At 36.1% G+C, this 15444-nt stretch overlaps 1 protein-coding gene and 2 long non-coding RNA genes across 4 annotated transcripts in view; 1 reads left to right on the top strand and 2 right to left on the bottom strand.

The window, feature by feature from the left end:
* The window catches only part of LOC124638352 (zinc finger SWIM domain-containing protein 4-like), a 74046-nt gene that overhangs the window by 12472 nt on the left and 46130 nt on the right, over window positions 1–15444 (bottom strand). Inside the window, exons 2-9 of the mRNA XM_047175294.1 lie at window positions 4491–4584; window positions 3269–3396; window positions 2694–2905; window positions 2340–2420; window positions 1977–2264; window positions 1658–1785; window positions 1471–1548; window positions 1108–1200 (exon numbers count right to left, since the gene is read on the bottom strand). Coding sequence (XP_047031250.1) covers window positions 1108–1200; window positions 1471–1548; window positions 1658–1785; window positions 1977–2264; window positions 2340–2420; window positions 2694–2905; window positions 3269–3396; window positions 4491–4584 — 1102 coding nt within the window. The remainder of the gene's footprint in view (window positions 1–1107; window positions 1201–1470; window positions 1549–1657; window positions 1786–1976; window positions 2265–2339; window positions 2421–2693; window positions 2906–3268; window positions 3397–4490; window positions 4585–15444) is intronic.
* On the top strand, window positions 10821–12081 carry LOC124638355. 2 transcript variants are annotated; one of them, XR_006985360.1, is made up of 3 exons: window positions 10821–10948; window positions 11222–11384; window positions 12027–12081. It is a non-coding gene; the product is annotated as an uncharacterized LOC124638355 (long non-coding RNA). The 2 variants fall into 2 exon arrangements; XR_006985359.1 differs by lacking the exon at window positions 10821–10948 and having other exon boundaries at window positions 10955–11384.
* LOC124638353 lies at window positions 11801–12971 on the bottom strand. The gene is made up of 3 exons (XR_006985357.1): window positions 12663–12971; window positions 12344–12436; window positions 11801–11852 (listed from the first exon to the last, which is right to left on the bottom strand). It is a non-coding gene; the product is annotated as an uncharacterized LOC124638353 (long non-coding RNA).

Here is a 15444-nt window from a genome sequence, read left to right as displayed (position 1 = left end):
AGTACACAATTGCGTCCAACAGTGCATTGCATCTTATTATGCTCGACTGCTTCAGACCAACACGTCGTACATATAAGGTCATGAGCTTCAACCTGTAATAATAAATACAAAAAATCATTAGTAAATATCAAGTAACTTGCAATTGTGGCAATTGATTTGAAAACCGAGAAATTGTGTGCTTATGAAAACATAAGTAGGTAGTAACATTCTTATCAAAATTAGAAAAACACTTTCGTAGACCACTTACCATACGGGGAACAGTCCATTGTTGTATGCAACGAAGTATATCTTCGTTTTCTAATACCAAAGAACCTCCAGCAGATCCACAATTTATACAATATATTCTATATTCTGCATCCATTGTTGAAATTATAATATAACTAAATTCGATCACAGACAGAGCAATATCCGAAAATGCTAGTAAAATCCAGTTCTTTACACAAAGCCGAGTCTACCAAGTACGCAATCTAATCGGAGTCCGTAATCAAGCCAAAGTTGTTAGAATAAAACCATGAAACGCATAGAAAATCACAAAAGAAACGATAGTCGCAAAGCAATCAAACCAATCAAACTGACTTCTAGCAAACTGACTGAAGTACACCAGTGTTGCCAATTACGAAAACTATAATCCTACTCGAATGCCAAGCTAGAAATTCGCGATTCGCTCAAAACCATCTTAAAACATTATACAGAATACTAGCTTTTTTCTAGCTAGTCAGTTTAGGTATTTAAATGAATAAAGTGTTACCAACTAATTTTAATAACCGACTTCGGAAAGTAGGTTCTCAATTCGATCCGTATTTACCGAAATCCCGAAAACTTCCGAAACTGGCAGCACTGACTGACGGAAACATTTTATAAGGCATCAATAATTGTGACCCTACTTTTTATTTGGAATTTATTTATTTGAAGTGTCCGTGGAATACTAAAATATGTTTCAAACAATATAAAAATAAATAAAAATTATAGTATAATTTATATTCACATCGGTTCTTAGGCCAAAATTGAACAATGTCCTTTCTACATAGATAGAAACTTAGCTTGGACTCTCTAGTTGGGCTAATGATCAAAATAAAAGCTTGAAATTAGCAAAAAGATAAAACTTACTTATGAAAAACAGTCCGTGGCGTGAGCTGCGGCGCGGGTCTTTGGTTGTTTAGTCTTAGTCTCTTGCTTGCTCTCCTGTATTCACGTTCATAACTGTGAACAACATATCGTTTATATTAATTCGGATTCATGTTAATATTAATTCCGGACCCTCAAGACACAGGCTGTAGCTTAGTTTGAGGGTCATTGCCAAACTTTATTGTAATTCTTTTTTGATGAATAAATAATTTTGAATTTTGAATAATTTTGAATTTAATTCTTATCTGGATAATCTTCTATGCTAGCTAAGTATGTCTGGAATGCTAGCTCTTGTCTTCAATTCTTTTAGGACTTTGTTAGTTTAGTAGTTATAAGAGAACTCACTTATTAGGCCTAGATTCTTCGTCGGAACTCTCTGAATGGGAATGCATATCTCTTCTCTGTCTTTCTCTATGTCTTTCTCTGTAAAAAAAATAATAATTATTAATTAGATTATTTTTTAAATCCTATTTAATCTTCTCATTTTAAATACAAATGATGATGTTTCTAGGTTAGTGCATATGAAACCCACCTATCCCTCTCCTCTCTTTCTCGCAGTCTCTCTCTGTCCCTCTCCTCTCGGTCGCGGTGCCTCTCTCTGTCCCTGTCCCTGTGGTCTCTGTCTCGATCCCTCTCGTTTCGTTCCCTTTCTCTCGCGTACTGTCAAGTGAAGTGCAAACATTAGTGATGCAAGAGTTCTAGAGGTACAATAGTTGTAAAATAAGGCCTGATAAAAGATCAATTATAAAAACTGTCAATGATCAATAAGGATTAAAGAAATACCAGCCAGTATTAAAAAAAATACGACTCGAGGACATAATAAAACAATCGATGAACATAAGAATACATACCAATGGAAACGACCTATAATCCGGATCTTCAGTAGGACAGACTTCTACAGCGGACCATTTCTCTAACAAATGCCTCCACTGCATCCTATGGTGCTTATTGCTGCCAGGGTCCAGCACTATGCTGACCCACAACGCGCCCAGTTGTTCCCACAACTGTCTACACTTCTCTGTCATGGGGGTGTTCTGATTCCTCCACAACAGTAGTCGAGGGTCTGATAGGAACTGTTCTGTCATCAGCATCAGCATCCGAGGACCGTTCGAATCCTGTGCACGAAGCATCTCCCTAACCTAGAAGAAAGATCTTTATTGAGAAGGGAGAATTTGGTTGAGTGGTGTTAGGTAAAGAACAGGATGTGAACTTACCTTAGAAAATAATGAATTAAGTTGTTTATTTGCATTGTAATATGTCCCCTGTAATAAGTATGCTCGCACTTGTTCGCAGACCTGAAAGAGAGAAATAAATGAATAAGCCGATGTCCGATCTTAAACTTCGTTTGCGAAGAAGGCAACCTTGATATACCAAGGGTGAGTTGTAATAGCACAGTCTACATCTGCATTTCTAAGCATCGTAAGGCCAATTGTTTCACATAGGTATGGTCCCCCTTTTGACTTAACATATCTCATAAAATATGTATTTCTACAACCGCTACTTTTACCCCTCTTTCTTTTTAGTTCTTGTTCGTCCCCTAAGCCTTTACTTTCCCACACCATCCTCACCTGCTGCTCATCCAAGTGCCAGGCATGGTGAGCGTCGGGCGGCGGGCCGGCCGTCGGGTCAGGTGCTCCACAGATCCTGTTGATCGCAGACCTGGCCTGCAGGACCTCATCAGCTAGCCTTTGTGCAGTGGGCAGCACCTCCGTGTGGTGCTCCGCTATGAGGTACTGCACGAACTTCTGCAGCTGTTGCCTGTCCATTTGGAGGAGGGTTTCTGGAAGAAGTAACTTCATTATCAGCGGCTATTTTATTGTTATACTAAGAAGGTCGTTTGATCAAGGTGTATTGGTCGATAAACTTCGTTATAAAGCATGGATTGGTTGTAATTTCCTATCCAATTTTATTATTTTGTTACAATTATGTATTTGAAATAGTAGGTAGTCTACTCAATACTGTTTTATCCATTTGGTGGTAACAGTAGTTAGTTAAGATTTGTGCCAGAATTAAACTAACATTTCCTGTTACACTAATCCTGACACAATTGGCAAAATACAGATGTGTAAATTGCAAGGTACACTACCTCCTTCAAGGGACTAACACCTCTAACCTTTCAACAATAAAGTTCATTCTCCCTCACCTGATATAGGAACCCTCAGCCTGACGGAGTCTGCGTTCCTGATGCGGTAGAGCGCCAGCGCCACCACGTGCTGGCACCAGAAGATGTCGCGAGCTTCGCAGCTGCACGTCACTCCTGTGATCTTGCATCTGCGGAATGTTACAGGTCGTTTTGAATCTTATTTAAAGGGAAATAGAGCTGATTTTAGATGTTAGCAGATCGAACAATATGCCCAGAAGTGAGTTTACCTGTGAAAGGGACAAAGGGCATATTAGTGGACAGAGTATAGATGTAGAGTTGCCGAACCTATTTTACAAGAGAGTTAGAATAAATACCCCTTAAACTGTTGTGTATATCAGTATGAATTCTTGCGATTAAAAGAGGATGCGGATCTTATTATGACACCTTCTTCATTCAAAATGCAGGAAACCAGATAGGCAACGTTTTGTAAAAGCTATGTAAACTTCAGCTATTTAAAAGCTAAAACCGATATCTCTAACGCAAAAAATCTCCGACGACCTCGTTACTCAGAATAACGATTATAATCTTAAGCTATCTCAGTATTCACAAGTTTATTTATCCATGACATATTTCCAAAAGTCCCACAGCTTTGCTTAGAATACCGTCATAAAGTAAACGACAATCGCCATTATTGGAAGTGACAAAGTTTTCTACACAATGCCCATTATGCGGGTACATCGGCCTTTTGGTAAAAAGTGCCCTTTTACCATAAACAATAGTAGAGCCATTGTGACCCTTTCTATGTAAACCTTTTTGTTTTCTTGTAAGCTGATGGTGAGGAACTATTAATTTCGCTCAGACTAAGATTGATTTTGGAAGACCCTTTTTGTTATTCGACCTCTTTTCTTGTTTGACCCTTAGCTCGTGGTATTACGTAGTGTAGTTTCATAAAGTGTACTGTACTGTAACAGCCTTTTTATCGTCCCACTGCTGGGCACAGGCCTCCTCTCACACGGAGAAGGATTGAGCATTAATCACCACGCTTGCTCAATGCGGGTTGGTGATTTCAGACTTAATAGTCCAGGTTTCCTCAAGATGTTTTCCTTAACCTTTTTATCAGCCATTGGTATCTAAGATATACTTAGAAAGTACATACAAACTTAGAAAAGTTGCATTGGTACTTGTATCCTCATACTCGAGAGGTTGGTTCTTTATCCACTAGGCCACCACGAGTTTTTTTTTCATAGTGTATTAATGTATTTACATGATAATGTGTAGTTACCTGTCGAAGGAGACAGTGACCCTGTATAACCGTTCCGGCTCGGAGCATGGTGGCACCGCGGCGGGCGCGCGCACCACTCCGCTCAAATGGAAACCTGCAACAATTAACATCATTTATAAGCAAAATGGCATCAACATCATTAGAGATTTCTAACTTCCCTGTCCCATGAGTCATATTGTGATACACACCGATTGTTTATTGTTTTTTATCTATTGCGTCTGCATCGTGGACAGTGAAGTGGTTAAAGTTATGCTCACAGATTTGACAGAGTTTACGCATTTTCAGCATAATAACATTAGCTAAGTAGATGATATGATTTATATAGGATCTGGAAGAATTGTATGTTATTTTTTTACGCTAAAGCAATAATAACTTATTGAGACCAGCCATCACAATATCTTATAGTACCTATATAGTTCCATAACGTGCGTTCGGATACCAATTTACTACAGTTCAGTGTACCAGCAAAAACTGGTGAAAAGAAACCGTCAGATATTCCAGCTTTTTACCGAATTTCAATTTAACATGGAAGCAAAACGAAAGATATTAAACGACTATTTTAATGGAAACGTAACTTTGATGGCATGGCGACTATACCTGTTCCTAAAATACCATAGAGCTAGTCCCTACCGACTTACCGCGGAAAACATATTAGAAAGTATATTTGCATCAACTTTAACGACTCCAAAACTGTTTAATATTTTGTAAATAGCCCATTAGAGCGGCAACAGTTTACAAAATAACTGACTGCCATTAATATTTTACGGGTTTGCTGTTAAATTTTGAACGTAACGAACTTAAGTGTTCATATCCTGAGGATATTTTTGAAATCAACCTGTTTAAAGGATAAACATTCTATTTTAATTCGTGGTGACCTAATTAATTTAAGTATTGCATACATATCACCACGGAACTCACGTGCAGGTTTATTTGTAGATATATCTGTCAAGTCTAACTGAATAATGCGTAAAAAATTGCAATTTGTGTACAACCAACGGTGCGTGGCTTACCACTAATCAGGTCTACATGGCAATTTTTAGCTTCTAGCAAAGCTAAAAAAACAAAAATAATACCAAGAGCTGCGGTTCACGATATTTTCAACAGTTCCACGACCAAATTATATAATACTCTGGTTTCCAAACTAATTTAACGTTCTCACGAACACGGAAAAAGACTTCTGATTCAAGTGCATTCGATCACAATGTACTGGCACCCTAGTTATTGGACTGAATAGATTCGGTAGTACGAAATTGTTGGAGCCGAGTAATCGAGCATTGAGTTCTAAAGCGAATCGATTACGATTCGTCAGGCTTTGAAATTCGAACTCCTTTGCTTTTGTGCAACTTTTTTTTTGTTTCGCAGCTCTATTTTTTCTTTTTTCAACGCAATGTTATAAAGCGTTTTTTCTTTCACTAAAATGCGTGATATTTAGGTTGTTAAAAAAAATATGATTCTGATTGTTTCGTAATGAAGGAATGCCATTTTTTACAGGTCTCAAAGAAGAACGAGGTTCTCTATTCGAAGGAGAGTGTTTTATATTTCACGCTTATATTTTGCTAAGAGAAGGTAGTTTTAAAATGGATCAAGTAGTTCTGCAAATTCGTTGACGTCCCATCGAAGTGTGTCTAACCTAATTTACTACGCACAAATGCATCTGGCCTAATTTGCACGAAATGCTTCGGAACTGACTCAATATCGATAATAAAATCTTTCGTAACAATACGCATGTCCAATGCGAACACAACAATAATTTACAATCATTTTAAATAAATCTAAAAAATGTAATTTAAACGACTGGTTTGAGTTGAACGCACCAAGTCAATTATTGATTATCAGCATCAAGAACGAATTGAATATTTTTTTATTGAAAACACAATCAATTACTCGAGTATTCGGTGCGATAAATCGAAAACGAAATCGATCGTAGCGACAAAATGGCGAAGAAAAAAACTATTGCCACCTAAGCCATTTGTTTGACGAACAATACTAGTTAAAACCACATTTAGAAGCTTTACGGTCGAATTTGGGTTGTTCCTGAAGGTAGAACTAACTCTCGAGATAAATAATGGTTTTTGCTGCGAAAAAAGTTGAATAAAATTGTTAGCACAGCTGCGTTGGCAGGGCGTTTTTACTGCGTCGCAATTTATCGCTTATCATCGCGGGGTATCGCATCACTCAGGATTATTTCTGACAACAAAAACTTACGACTTGGCTAGGCGTTTTTCATATCAAAGATCAATGGTTTGTTAAATTAATAATTATTGCTGCCTGAATATAGTATTCTGTTAGTTAGAGTTTTATGAACATCGAGAAAAGTGACTTCATAAAAGTCAAGATAGGCACTAGGCAGCATGCGCTAAGGATGTACCTACCTACTTATTTCGAAGGCGCATTCGCAAACGCAATTTCAAAGAAACTATAGATTTCATCAAAATTGCCAAAATACACAAGTAGGTACGTAAGAACCTAGAAACCGCTGTGCGTGTCAAAACTAGAAATGGAAATCAGTACATTTTGGTTATGTAAAAAATCTCATCTAGCGTAATGGCGGCGTTTGCAAATTACATTCAAATTTGGAACGTGGTCGATGCTGATGCGACGGACACGCGTACGGTCACGTTCAATAATAAGAACAGGATCCCTTGCGTTCAGAATTAATTGAGGAAGTGCCATGCAATCAGAGTATGGAGTCTAGGACGTTGAATAATAACTACTTACGATTTTGCAATTTTTTAATTTATTATATATATTTTTGTAAAAAAGAACACTGGAACTCAGCTATATCCGGTTAGACTGGCAGCCGGTCCCAACATGGTTTGGGAAAAGCTCGGAGGAGGATGATGTAATTATTTTTGGGGTTTCAATTGTAACAACCGTCAATATTTTTTTTTACGAATGAAAATGGCCAGAAATTAAAATTTATTTTACTTGCTACTGAAGTAAATAATATTGCAGTAGAACAGAGGTTGAATCACAGGTTCAAGGTACTGCTTTACAAATAAGTCACGCCATCTTTACCGTACAGAACAAAGACGCATACAGACCTAAGCATCAGGAAATCAAAGGCTTGTCGGCCTCACAGCAAACCAGACTAACTGGCCTGCCGTTACTTGGTGAATGGCTACCACTAGGAGCTAGTCACACAACTATACGAGTGACTCGTATATCAGCAAGGTATGTTGTGATTGTAAAGTACTTCCATCGTACATCATCGATTGAGCATCGAAGAGGCATAGATATCGCAAATCTCAATTTAAAAGGTTCCAGGTTACTGATAAAGTCTGTAAAGCCTCATCATCATCATCATCTTCCTGCCCCGTTCCTAAGTCATTTGGGGTCGGCGCAACATGTCTTTTTCTTCCATTCCTCTCTGTCAGACGTCATACTTACATCCACTCCCTGTCAGGTCTGTACCCAAGTCTATAAAGCCTATCAGGAACTTATCAGAATGATAATCTATAACTTTTGGTTTTACTACAACCGATGTAGTCTTTAGTTTCGTTATATTTTGTCTATTGTTTTTTCTTGGATAAGTGATGAATGGAGGACCGATTAAGGTAGACACAGTTTAAATCCTGATTTTAGTCAGAAGGCAATTACAATGAGAGTGTTTGCGTTTAAACGTAACACGACGCCGACACTTCGTGTGCATTAGTTTTTTAAGTTACATAAATAAAATATGTATTAGTGTATGTTTTAATGTTATAATATTCGTGTATTGTATTTTTCTATGGGCCTTAGATGCCTGATTCAAATAAATAAATAAAATAAATAAATTAATCAGTTATTATTTATTATGCTTTTCACGACATATTGAAATAAATTCATGAGCCTACATATATTTAAAGCTCAAAATAAGAAAGAAATATAGAACTGGCTACTATTTAGCGTTTCGTTTTGTTGAATAGTCTTGTAATAAAAGCGTATTCAGCTTTTATATTATTCTGGTTTTGCATTCAGCTACCTTATGAAAAAGACGCTAACGAGCACTTTTGTGAAAGGATTATAAAATAAAATCTTCCCAGATTAGCCCATTTCGTTACCTACTGTAAGCTACAGAAACTTACTATTCTGAAATATCAAGTCTTCTTTATATCAATGTACTTATGTATTTACACCTAAGGAACTACTGGACTCATTTCAAAAATCCTTTCAGTTGTAGATAGGTAGTCCTTTTATCGAGGAAGACTATTGGCTACTTTTTATCCGGGAGTGTGAGTATGTGTCTGTGGGCCGAACTTTAATGAAATGGCGACACATACACTTTTTTATTATTACTATATTAGATTTGGAGTTGTGAAAAGTTTAGTTGTAAGGCCCATCCCAACGCTGGACATACTTAACAGTCTGATAAATTCCGTAGGTGGTAAACTGATAATTCCCTTATCAAACAGATCAGCATAGTAATAACACAATTACGTATAATTACAGTTGATTGGCGAGTTAACAATGGCGGCCGCCTTGACCCCGCTATTGACCTAGATCTATGCAGGTCAAATTACAGCTGTACGCTCGAGCACAGAGGTGTTACGCTCAGTACTGGCGGATTAGTGACGTGTTGTGACTAGTGACGTTTGTTAGTGAGTGTACCTGTGTCGGATTTCGTGTGACTTGGTTTAGTAGGTAGCTTGACAGTAGTGCAAAGATTTTTATTGCGTTTTAATGCTTATTAAAAAATAAATTATAAAAATAATGATTCCTTCAAAAGTAATCTAAAATGAAATGATTAAAAAAAATATATTATGATAAACAAATTAAGTGAAGATTTTCTCTCCTTTCTGACAAAAAAATACAGATGTATACAGTGTATGCCATCAAAATCTCAATTATTCGTTCAAAATATGCATGATGAGATCCATTTGCTTAAGGTTCTTTACAATAAACATAACTATCAAATCAACACATAAATTGGAATTTTATTGCCCACATATTTCGCCTACCGATGTGAAAGACATATATTTAACGAATTTATTAATGTTCGAACTCATTTCGAGGATGTCCGATGTTTTAGAAAGTTGTTAGGTTTAGAATTACAAATACAACGGCTTTCACGACTTTATATTCGGTAAAACGACTTCATATTTCCTCATATTTATAGTTATGCCCCAAGTTATAACAAACACGATTCGAAAAACAAAAAAGCCTAATGTTTCTTTATTTTTATGCCGAGATTATTATTATAGCTTAAATAAATTGATGTAAAAAACTTTGGTTTTAAGAAAAAAAAACGTGTTTTAGTTAATAACTACGTAGTAAGTTGGAATATTATATAGAAAAGGATGGTTATTGCCGGAGTTCAGTGCGTCATAAAGTGGCTGGAACTGGTAATTTTTGGGTAAATGCCATAAATTTTCGAGTAATAACAGTACGCGTCGGGCTGCGCGCTATTCGTTTTTATTTACGACTGTACTTGTTTCACATTCAGCCGGTTATAACTTTTGTCCGCGACTGTATTGTGATTTTTATTTTAATTTTTTTATAACGCTATCTGTATTCCGTTGGTTTTTATTGTTCTTTGTTGTGGAAATTGGAAGCTTTCGCCATTTTTTAAAATTGTTATTAAGGTTGCTTTAATTTTAAAATGTACAGGGATAAGCCATTATACCCCCTACTAACAGAAATATAGGAATAATAACTGTATTCACCATTGTGTTCGTTATTAAAATAAATAGAGACTTATCCGACATCTGTGTAGGTAGAGTGGCTTATAAAGCCACTCCGGAATATATCCTAGTTCCACGAAAAAAATAATCCTGATTATTTTTATTATCTACAAGCCAGCAAACAAATGTAGAGATAATTATTTACAGGTAAATAACAAAAAAAAAACTTAAAGTATTAACGGAGTAAGGATATAATCGGAAAGGAAAACGGCAACACTATGATTACGAATTAAAACGAGTTCATCACCTACTTACATTATTATTATTACGTAAATAAATAAGTAGAAATAGAACAGTAAGCCGTTCTATTTGTGTTTGTGTATCAATAAATATCTATACTATAGATACACAGACGGTATAGTATCCAGCGGGCCTAGCATGGCGATTCTATCTCTATTCTACCAAGAAACGACAAAGCTCTTTCTTTCCCACTCGACATGTCTTCTACCCGAGCATGGCGCGAGCTGTAGACTCGCGTTTCTATCAAGAGAAAGACTTTCCATAGCAACGGATAAGTAGCTAGTGATGGGTCGTTCTGCGATGAATTTACGTTTAGTTAGCCAAAGAAATGTGTCAATGCACTATTTTTCACGCATGAACCTATACATAAACTCACGTAACTCAAAGCAACAACAAAACGTATTCATCGAACTTATTTCTTATCTGTGGAACTAAAATGGTTGATGCTATGGGTTGATGTTTGTTTGTTTACAAAAAACGATTCTTGTTGTTGATTTTACATATTAATTTAAGTTGTTGATTTTTAATATTGGTGACTACTGCGGCAAGGAAAAAGTAAGTAGATTTTGTGATTAAATAAATAAAGTACTGATTATTCCAATAGTTGTGTGTAATTAATCTAAACGAACAATAATTAATTATCCATACATACGATGAAAAGAACAAAGGAAAATAACATAATAATCTCAATAAATGGTGATCGGTGGCATTGTCTGATGAACACTTTGCCATGCACAGTTCAATGTGTTCCTCACTGTTATCTTGCTTCCCTATATTATTGCCCGAAGTGTTTTTACTTTCGCCGTTACAAAAACTGTTTATTTACAGCGTACGAAGTCCCATCTAATAAACAGAGAAGATAGTATCGCGATCCATTGAGAAAAGAAGGCCACGATAAAGAAGAATGGGTCAGTATTCAAAAGCTGCTGAAAAAATATGGAAAAAGAACGAGTTCTTGGCATACAATGCTGACACAAGAAATATTCTATTAGTAAGTGTCTTTAAATAATATTCATTTACTAGTAATAGTTCCCCAGACTTGTTGGCTTCATTCTAGCAAAACTGTCATGCTTTGTTTTCAAAATATAATTATGGCAATAATAATTATAGTACCTATTTGTTGCTTGTGTGATATAATATAAGCAACAACTCTTAAGATAAAAAATAAAATGAGACAATCATTTACACAGAGGTAAAGGTTTATTTACATAAAATTAAGGCTACAGATAAAGTCATTTATTCAAAATAGGCTGAAAATCAGCAGCAGAAGCGGTGGAACAAACTCCCCAGCAACTCAATTCTGTCTGTATGGTTTGAAGAACTGTTGATATACAAAGATATTCATAATAGTTGCTCTTCTGTGAGTTGCAGCTTGTAGTAAGCTACCACTAAGGTCATTAGTGTGTCTCTCTCTCTCTGCCTTTCCTCGGGAAGAGTTGTAGCTTGTAGCATAGGCACCCTGCAAAAAGAAATAACTGTGTTTGGTAAAGAGTTTTTACAGTATTATAAAAGAATAACATACTGATACTGATACATTATCAGCATTATTATTGGTGTCATGAGCCAAGACCCTAATGCATAACTAGAATCCCCTGAAAATGAATGATAATTTAATTTTGTGTTCTTGTTTCAGATTACAAAAAAAGGATGCTAAATGACAGCTGGGCCTTCAGTTTACAAATTATAAATTATTGAAATTATATTATTTAATAAAGAATGTGAATATTAAAATCATAATGGTTGTTTATTTAAAATGTAATTTTTTTCTTAGCAGATAAAACTGTCCAATTCTAGAGTCATATAGCCTGCGCAGTTCGTTCTTAATGAGAGAACTATTGAAAATTGATTGTTTATGAACTCTGTCACGATAATTGGCATTTATGTTCAGTATTTTGCACTCAGTATCTACAATCTGAAATAGAGGTCATATCTAATATTAGGTATACTAACCTTGTATTCATTGCAAAAACAAATTGTTTAAAAAATTTGCTAACAGTGGTTAGTAATGTTGTTAATGACCTAAGCAGGACCCGAGCAAAGAACCTGCAACAATTAGACTTTGTTAAATATTTTTCTTCTGTTTAATCATTTTCTTGCAATGAAGGGCAATACCTACATAATAGACAAAATAATCTTAGAAACAATAATAAATGAAGTGAATAGATTTTTCTATATTTAAACCTTATCTATAAGGACGAAAACTTTGTCATATTTTTGGTTGATAACAATTGGAAAGCACAACAAAATAAAATAGACTGTAGGTACTTACATTGACAAGAACAGGCAGACCCTGAGATATAGGAGACAGATTCCTGGCACAAATACTGCACCATCTCTGCACATTTACGTTTTCGATGTCGAGAGGCTTAACACTCGTATAGCTCGTTCTTTGAGCTTTACACTGATTCTTCTCAGCATAAATACTGACCACATGACGACGGTAGGACCCCGAAATACTTTGTAAATGCTATTTGAGAACTTAAAATTATAATAATATTCTTGTCTACTCTTGTCTAGGTCCGATGAGATGTAGAGTATTTGACATTTCATATAGAAAGTTATATCTACTCCCAAATGTCAAAAGTAGATAAAATATAGTCGTCATGCTCGACGCGATAGACACATGTCGATGAAGAAAAGAAACATTTCTCTTCTCGATGTCAAACATCGCCATGCTCGGATCGATAGAAATCTTTCTTCAATCTGTCATTTTGTCGATTCTCCGGTAGACAAAAGCTGTTTCTATGGCGGTCATGCTAGGCCCGCAGATGGCCCACTTTTGTGACGGCGTAAGTGTGCGTGTAGCAAGAGCTATGATCGCGACCGATTTGTTTACATTAATCACAAGAGCGAGGCTAGTGTGCGTCGGCAAGCTCGCTGTGTGAGTCACATCTTTACGTCACTTTGTTTACATCTACGTAAGTGTGCGTGAATACGTCACGTGGACGCAGTGCGCACGTGCTAGTGTGGGTGTGTTCGCGTGCTGTCCGTGACGTCACAGCGCGTTTCGTCACGCGCGCCGCTGTGTGGGTGAGTGTTTGTACAAGACGTGTCGGTGTGAGCGCGGGCGTGTCAACCGTCAAGTCAATGTTACATTTTTGTGACCTTAACCGTCAGACATATTGAGAATCTTTGTCCTTATGCATTTTATAATTAGCGTCTAAGGAAATAGTTTGAGTTTTTATCCATATTGAGTAATTATACGTATATTGTGTAATATATGTATAGACAGGCAGCTACCTTTTACTCTGTTTTATAGTTGGCATTCCATTTACAGTAAAGAATTGAGTTTAAAGTTCTTTTAAGGTTCTGTCATAAGAAAAGATTATCGAACAATAGGTACTTTACCATCAGACTTAATTTTCCTTCCGTGCTCACCCTTAGCTTAGCTAAATATGCTACTTCCATGGACAGATAAATTATACTACGTTATTATTATACGAATAAGGTATACCTATAGGTACTCTATGATCACTTAATTAATTAATTTGCAAAATTATGCAATACACTAATAGATAGGTATCATGTCTTATCAGTGCCGCAAAAGAGGAAAAAATACCTATCTGCATTTAGGGAAATCGTTGTGACAGCTATATTTCTAGGTACTTCTAATTATAGTTCGGCCATTCAGAGAATGCGTTCCTGACACGTCGCGATTGAACTGACGACGTAATAACATTCATTGATTATTGATATAATAATGTTGTTTTAATGCTCCTCAATTGTTAAAACGGTAAACAACCAGCAAAAATATTTTTATCGTAACTGCAACGCCATTGCAAAGTTACGTCGTCAGTTCAATCGCGACGTGTCAGGAACGCATTCTCTGAATGGCCGAACTATAATCAATAAATATTTTTATGTCAGTTACCTACTCATTTTTTTTTTGGAAAGAGGCTAATAATAACTAAATAAGTAGATAAACCATAGAAAATGCTTTTTTTAGGCAAGTGTACCTAAGTACCTATGCAAAGTATGAATTACCAAATACCTGCCAACTCTAGTCAGCGAAAAAACCTATGATTTTGTGACTTTATTATTAAAATTGCCAGAAACAATATTATTTGCTCAAGTCATAAAAATAATCAAATCAAATCATCTTTATTTTCAGGCATCAAAGGCCCATAGATAAATACCTTAAAACTAGCATATGTTATACAAAATGAGGAAATCAAACTCTATTATTTCTGCTAAACCCTTTAAAGGCAGCAGTGTGAACTGTGAAGATTATAAAAGTAAAACCGCATTACCATTTCAATATGGCCGCCACGCACACAACCACACACGCAGGTAAACTATTATGAATTAATTTGTATGTGTGCCACCAGCTTAGCAATCCTAGTCATTATTTATGTTGCCATCACGAAATTGGAATTTATCACAAGATTATTCAGTTTTTATTGACATTAATTTACAGCCATATGTTTACATATACATTATCTAATCAGTTTTTTAGGTTATGTTAAGGAAATTGTGAAATGTTTTTTTTTTTTAAGAACTGTGGATGAGGTGACAATGTAAAAGGGGTATAATAATAATAGATGGTGGATAGATAATTAGGTACCTATGTGAAATGAAATGAGAAACATAAACATGCTGGGCTGACCTCATAGGTTATAACAGGCTGATATTTTGGAGTACCGGTCGAAAAAGTTAGGCTACAGCTCACCTAAGCACGATGATGGTTAAAACACTTTAGATGAGCAACTTGATAATGGTCTTTCTAAAAGTATCTGTAGTGAAACTAAAAACCTAGTAGGCTCTCTTGACTCCAGCGGGCCTAGCATGGCGATTCTATCTCTATTCTACCAAGAAACGACAAAGCTCTTTCTTTCCCACTCGACATGTCTTCTACCCGAGCATGGCGCGAGCTGTAGACTCGCGTTTCTATCAAGAGAAAGACTTTCCATAGCAACGGATAAGTAGCTAGTGATGGGTCGTTCTGCGATGAATTTACGTTTAGTTAGCCAAAAAAATGTGTCAATGCACTATTTTTCACGCATGAACCTATACATAAACTCACGTAACTCAAAGCAACAACAAAACGTATT

This window comes from Helicoverpa zea, chromosome 17 (assembly GCF_022581195.2).
Source record: "Helicoverpa zea isolate HzStark_Cry1AcR chromosome 17, ilHelZeax1.1, whole genome shotgun sequence".
In the NCBI taxonomy this organism is placed as follows: Eukaryota; Metazoa; Arthropoda; class Insecta; order Lepidoptera; family Noctuidae; genus Helicoverpa; species Helicoverpa zea.
The sequence above is the reverse complement of the archived record's forward strand: the minus strand, read 5'-3'. Positions and strand labels throughout refer to the sequence as shown.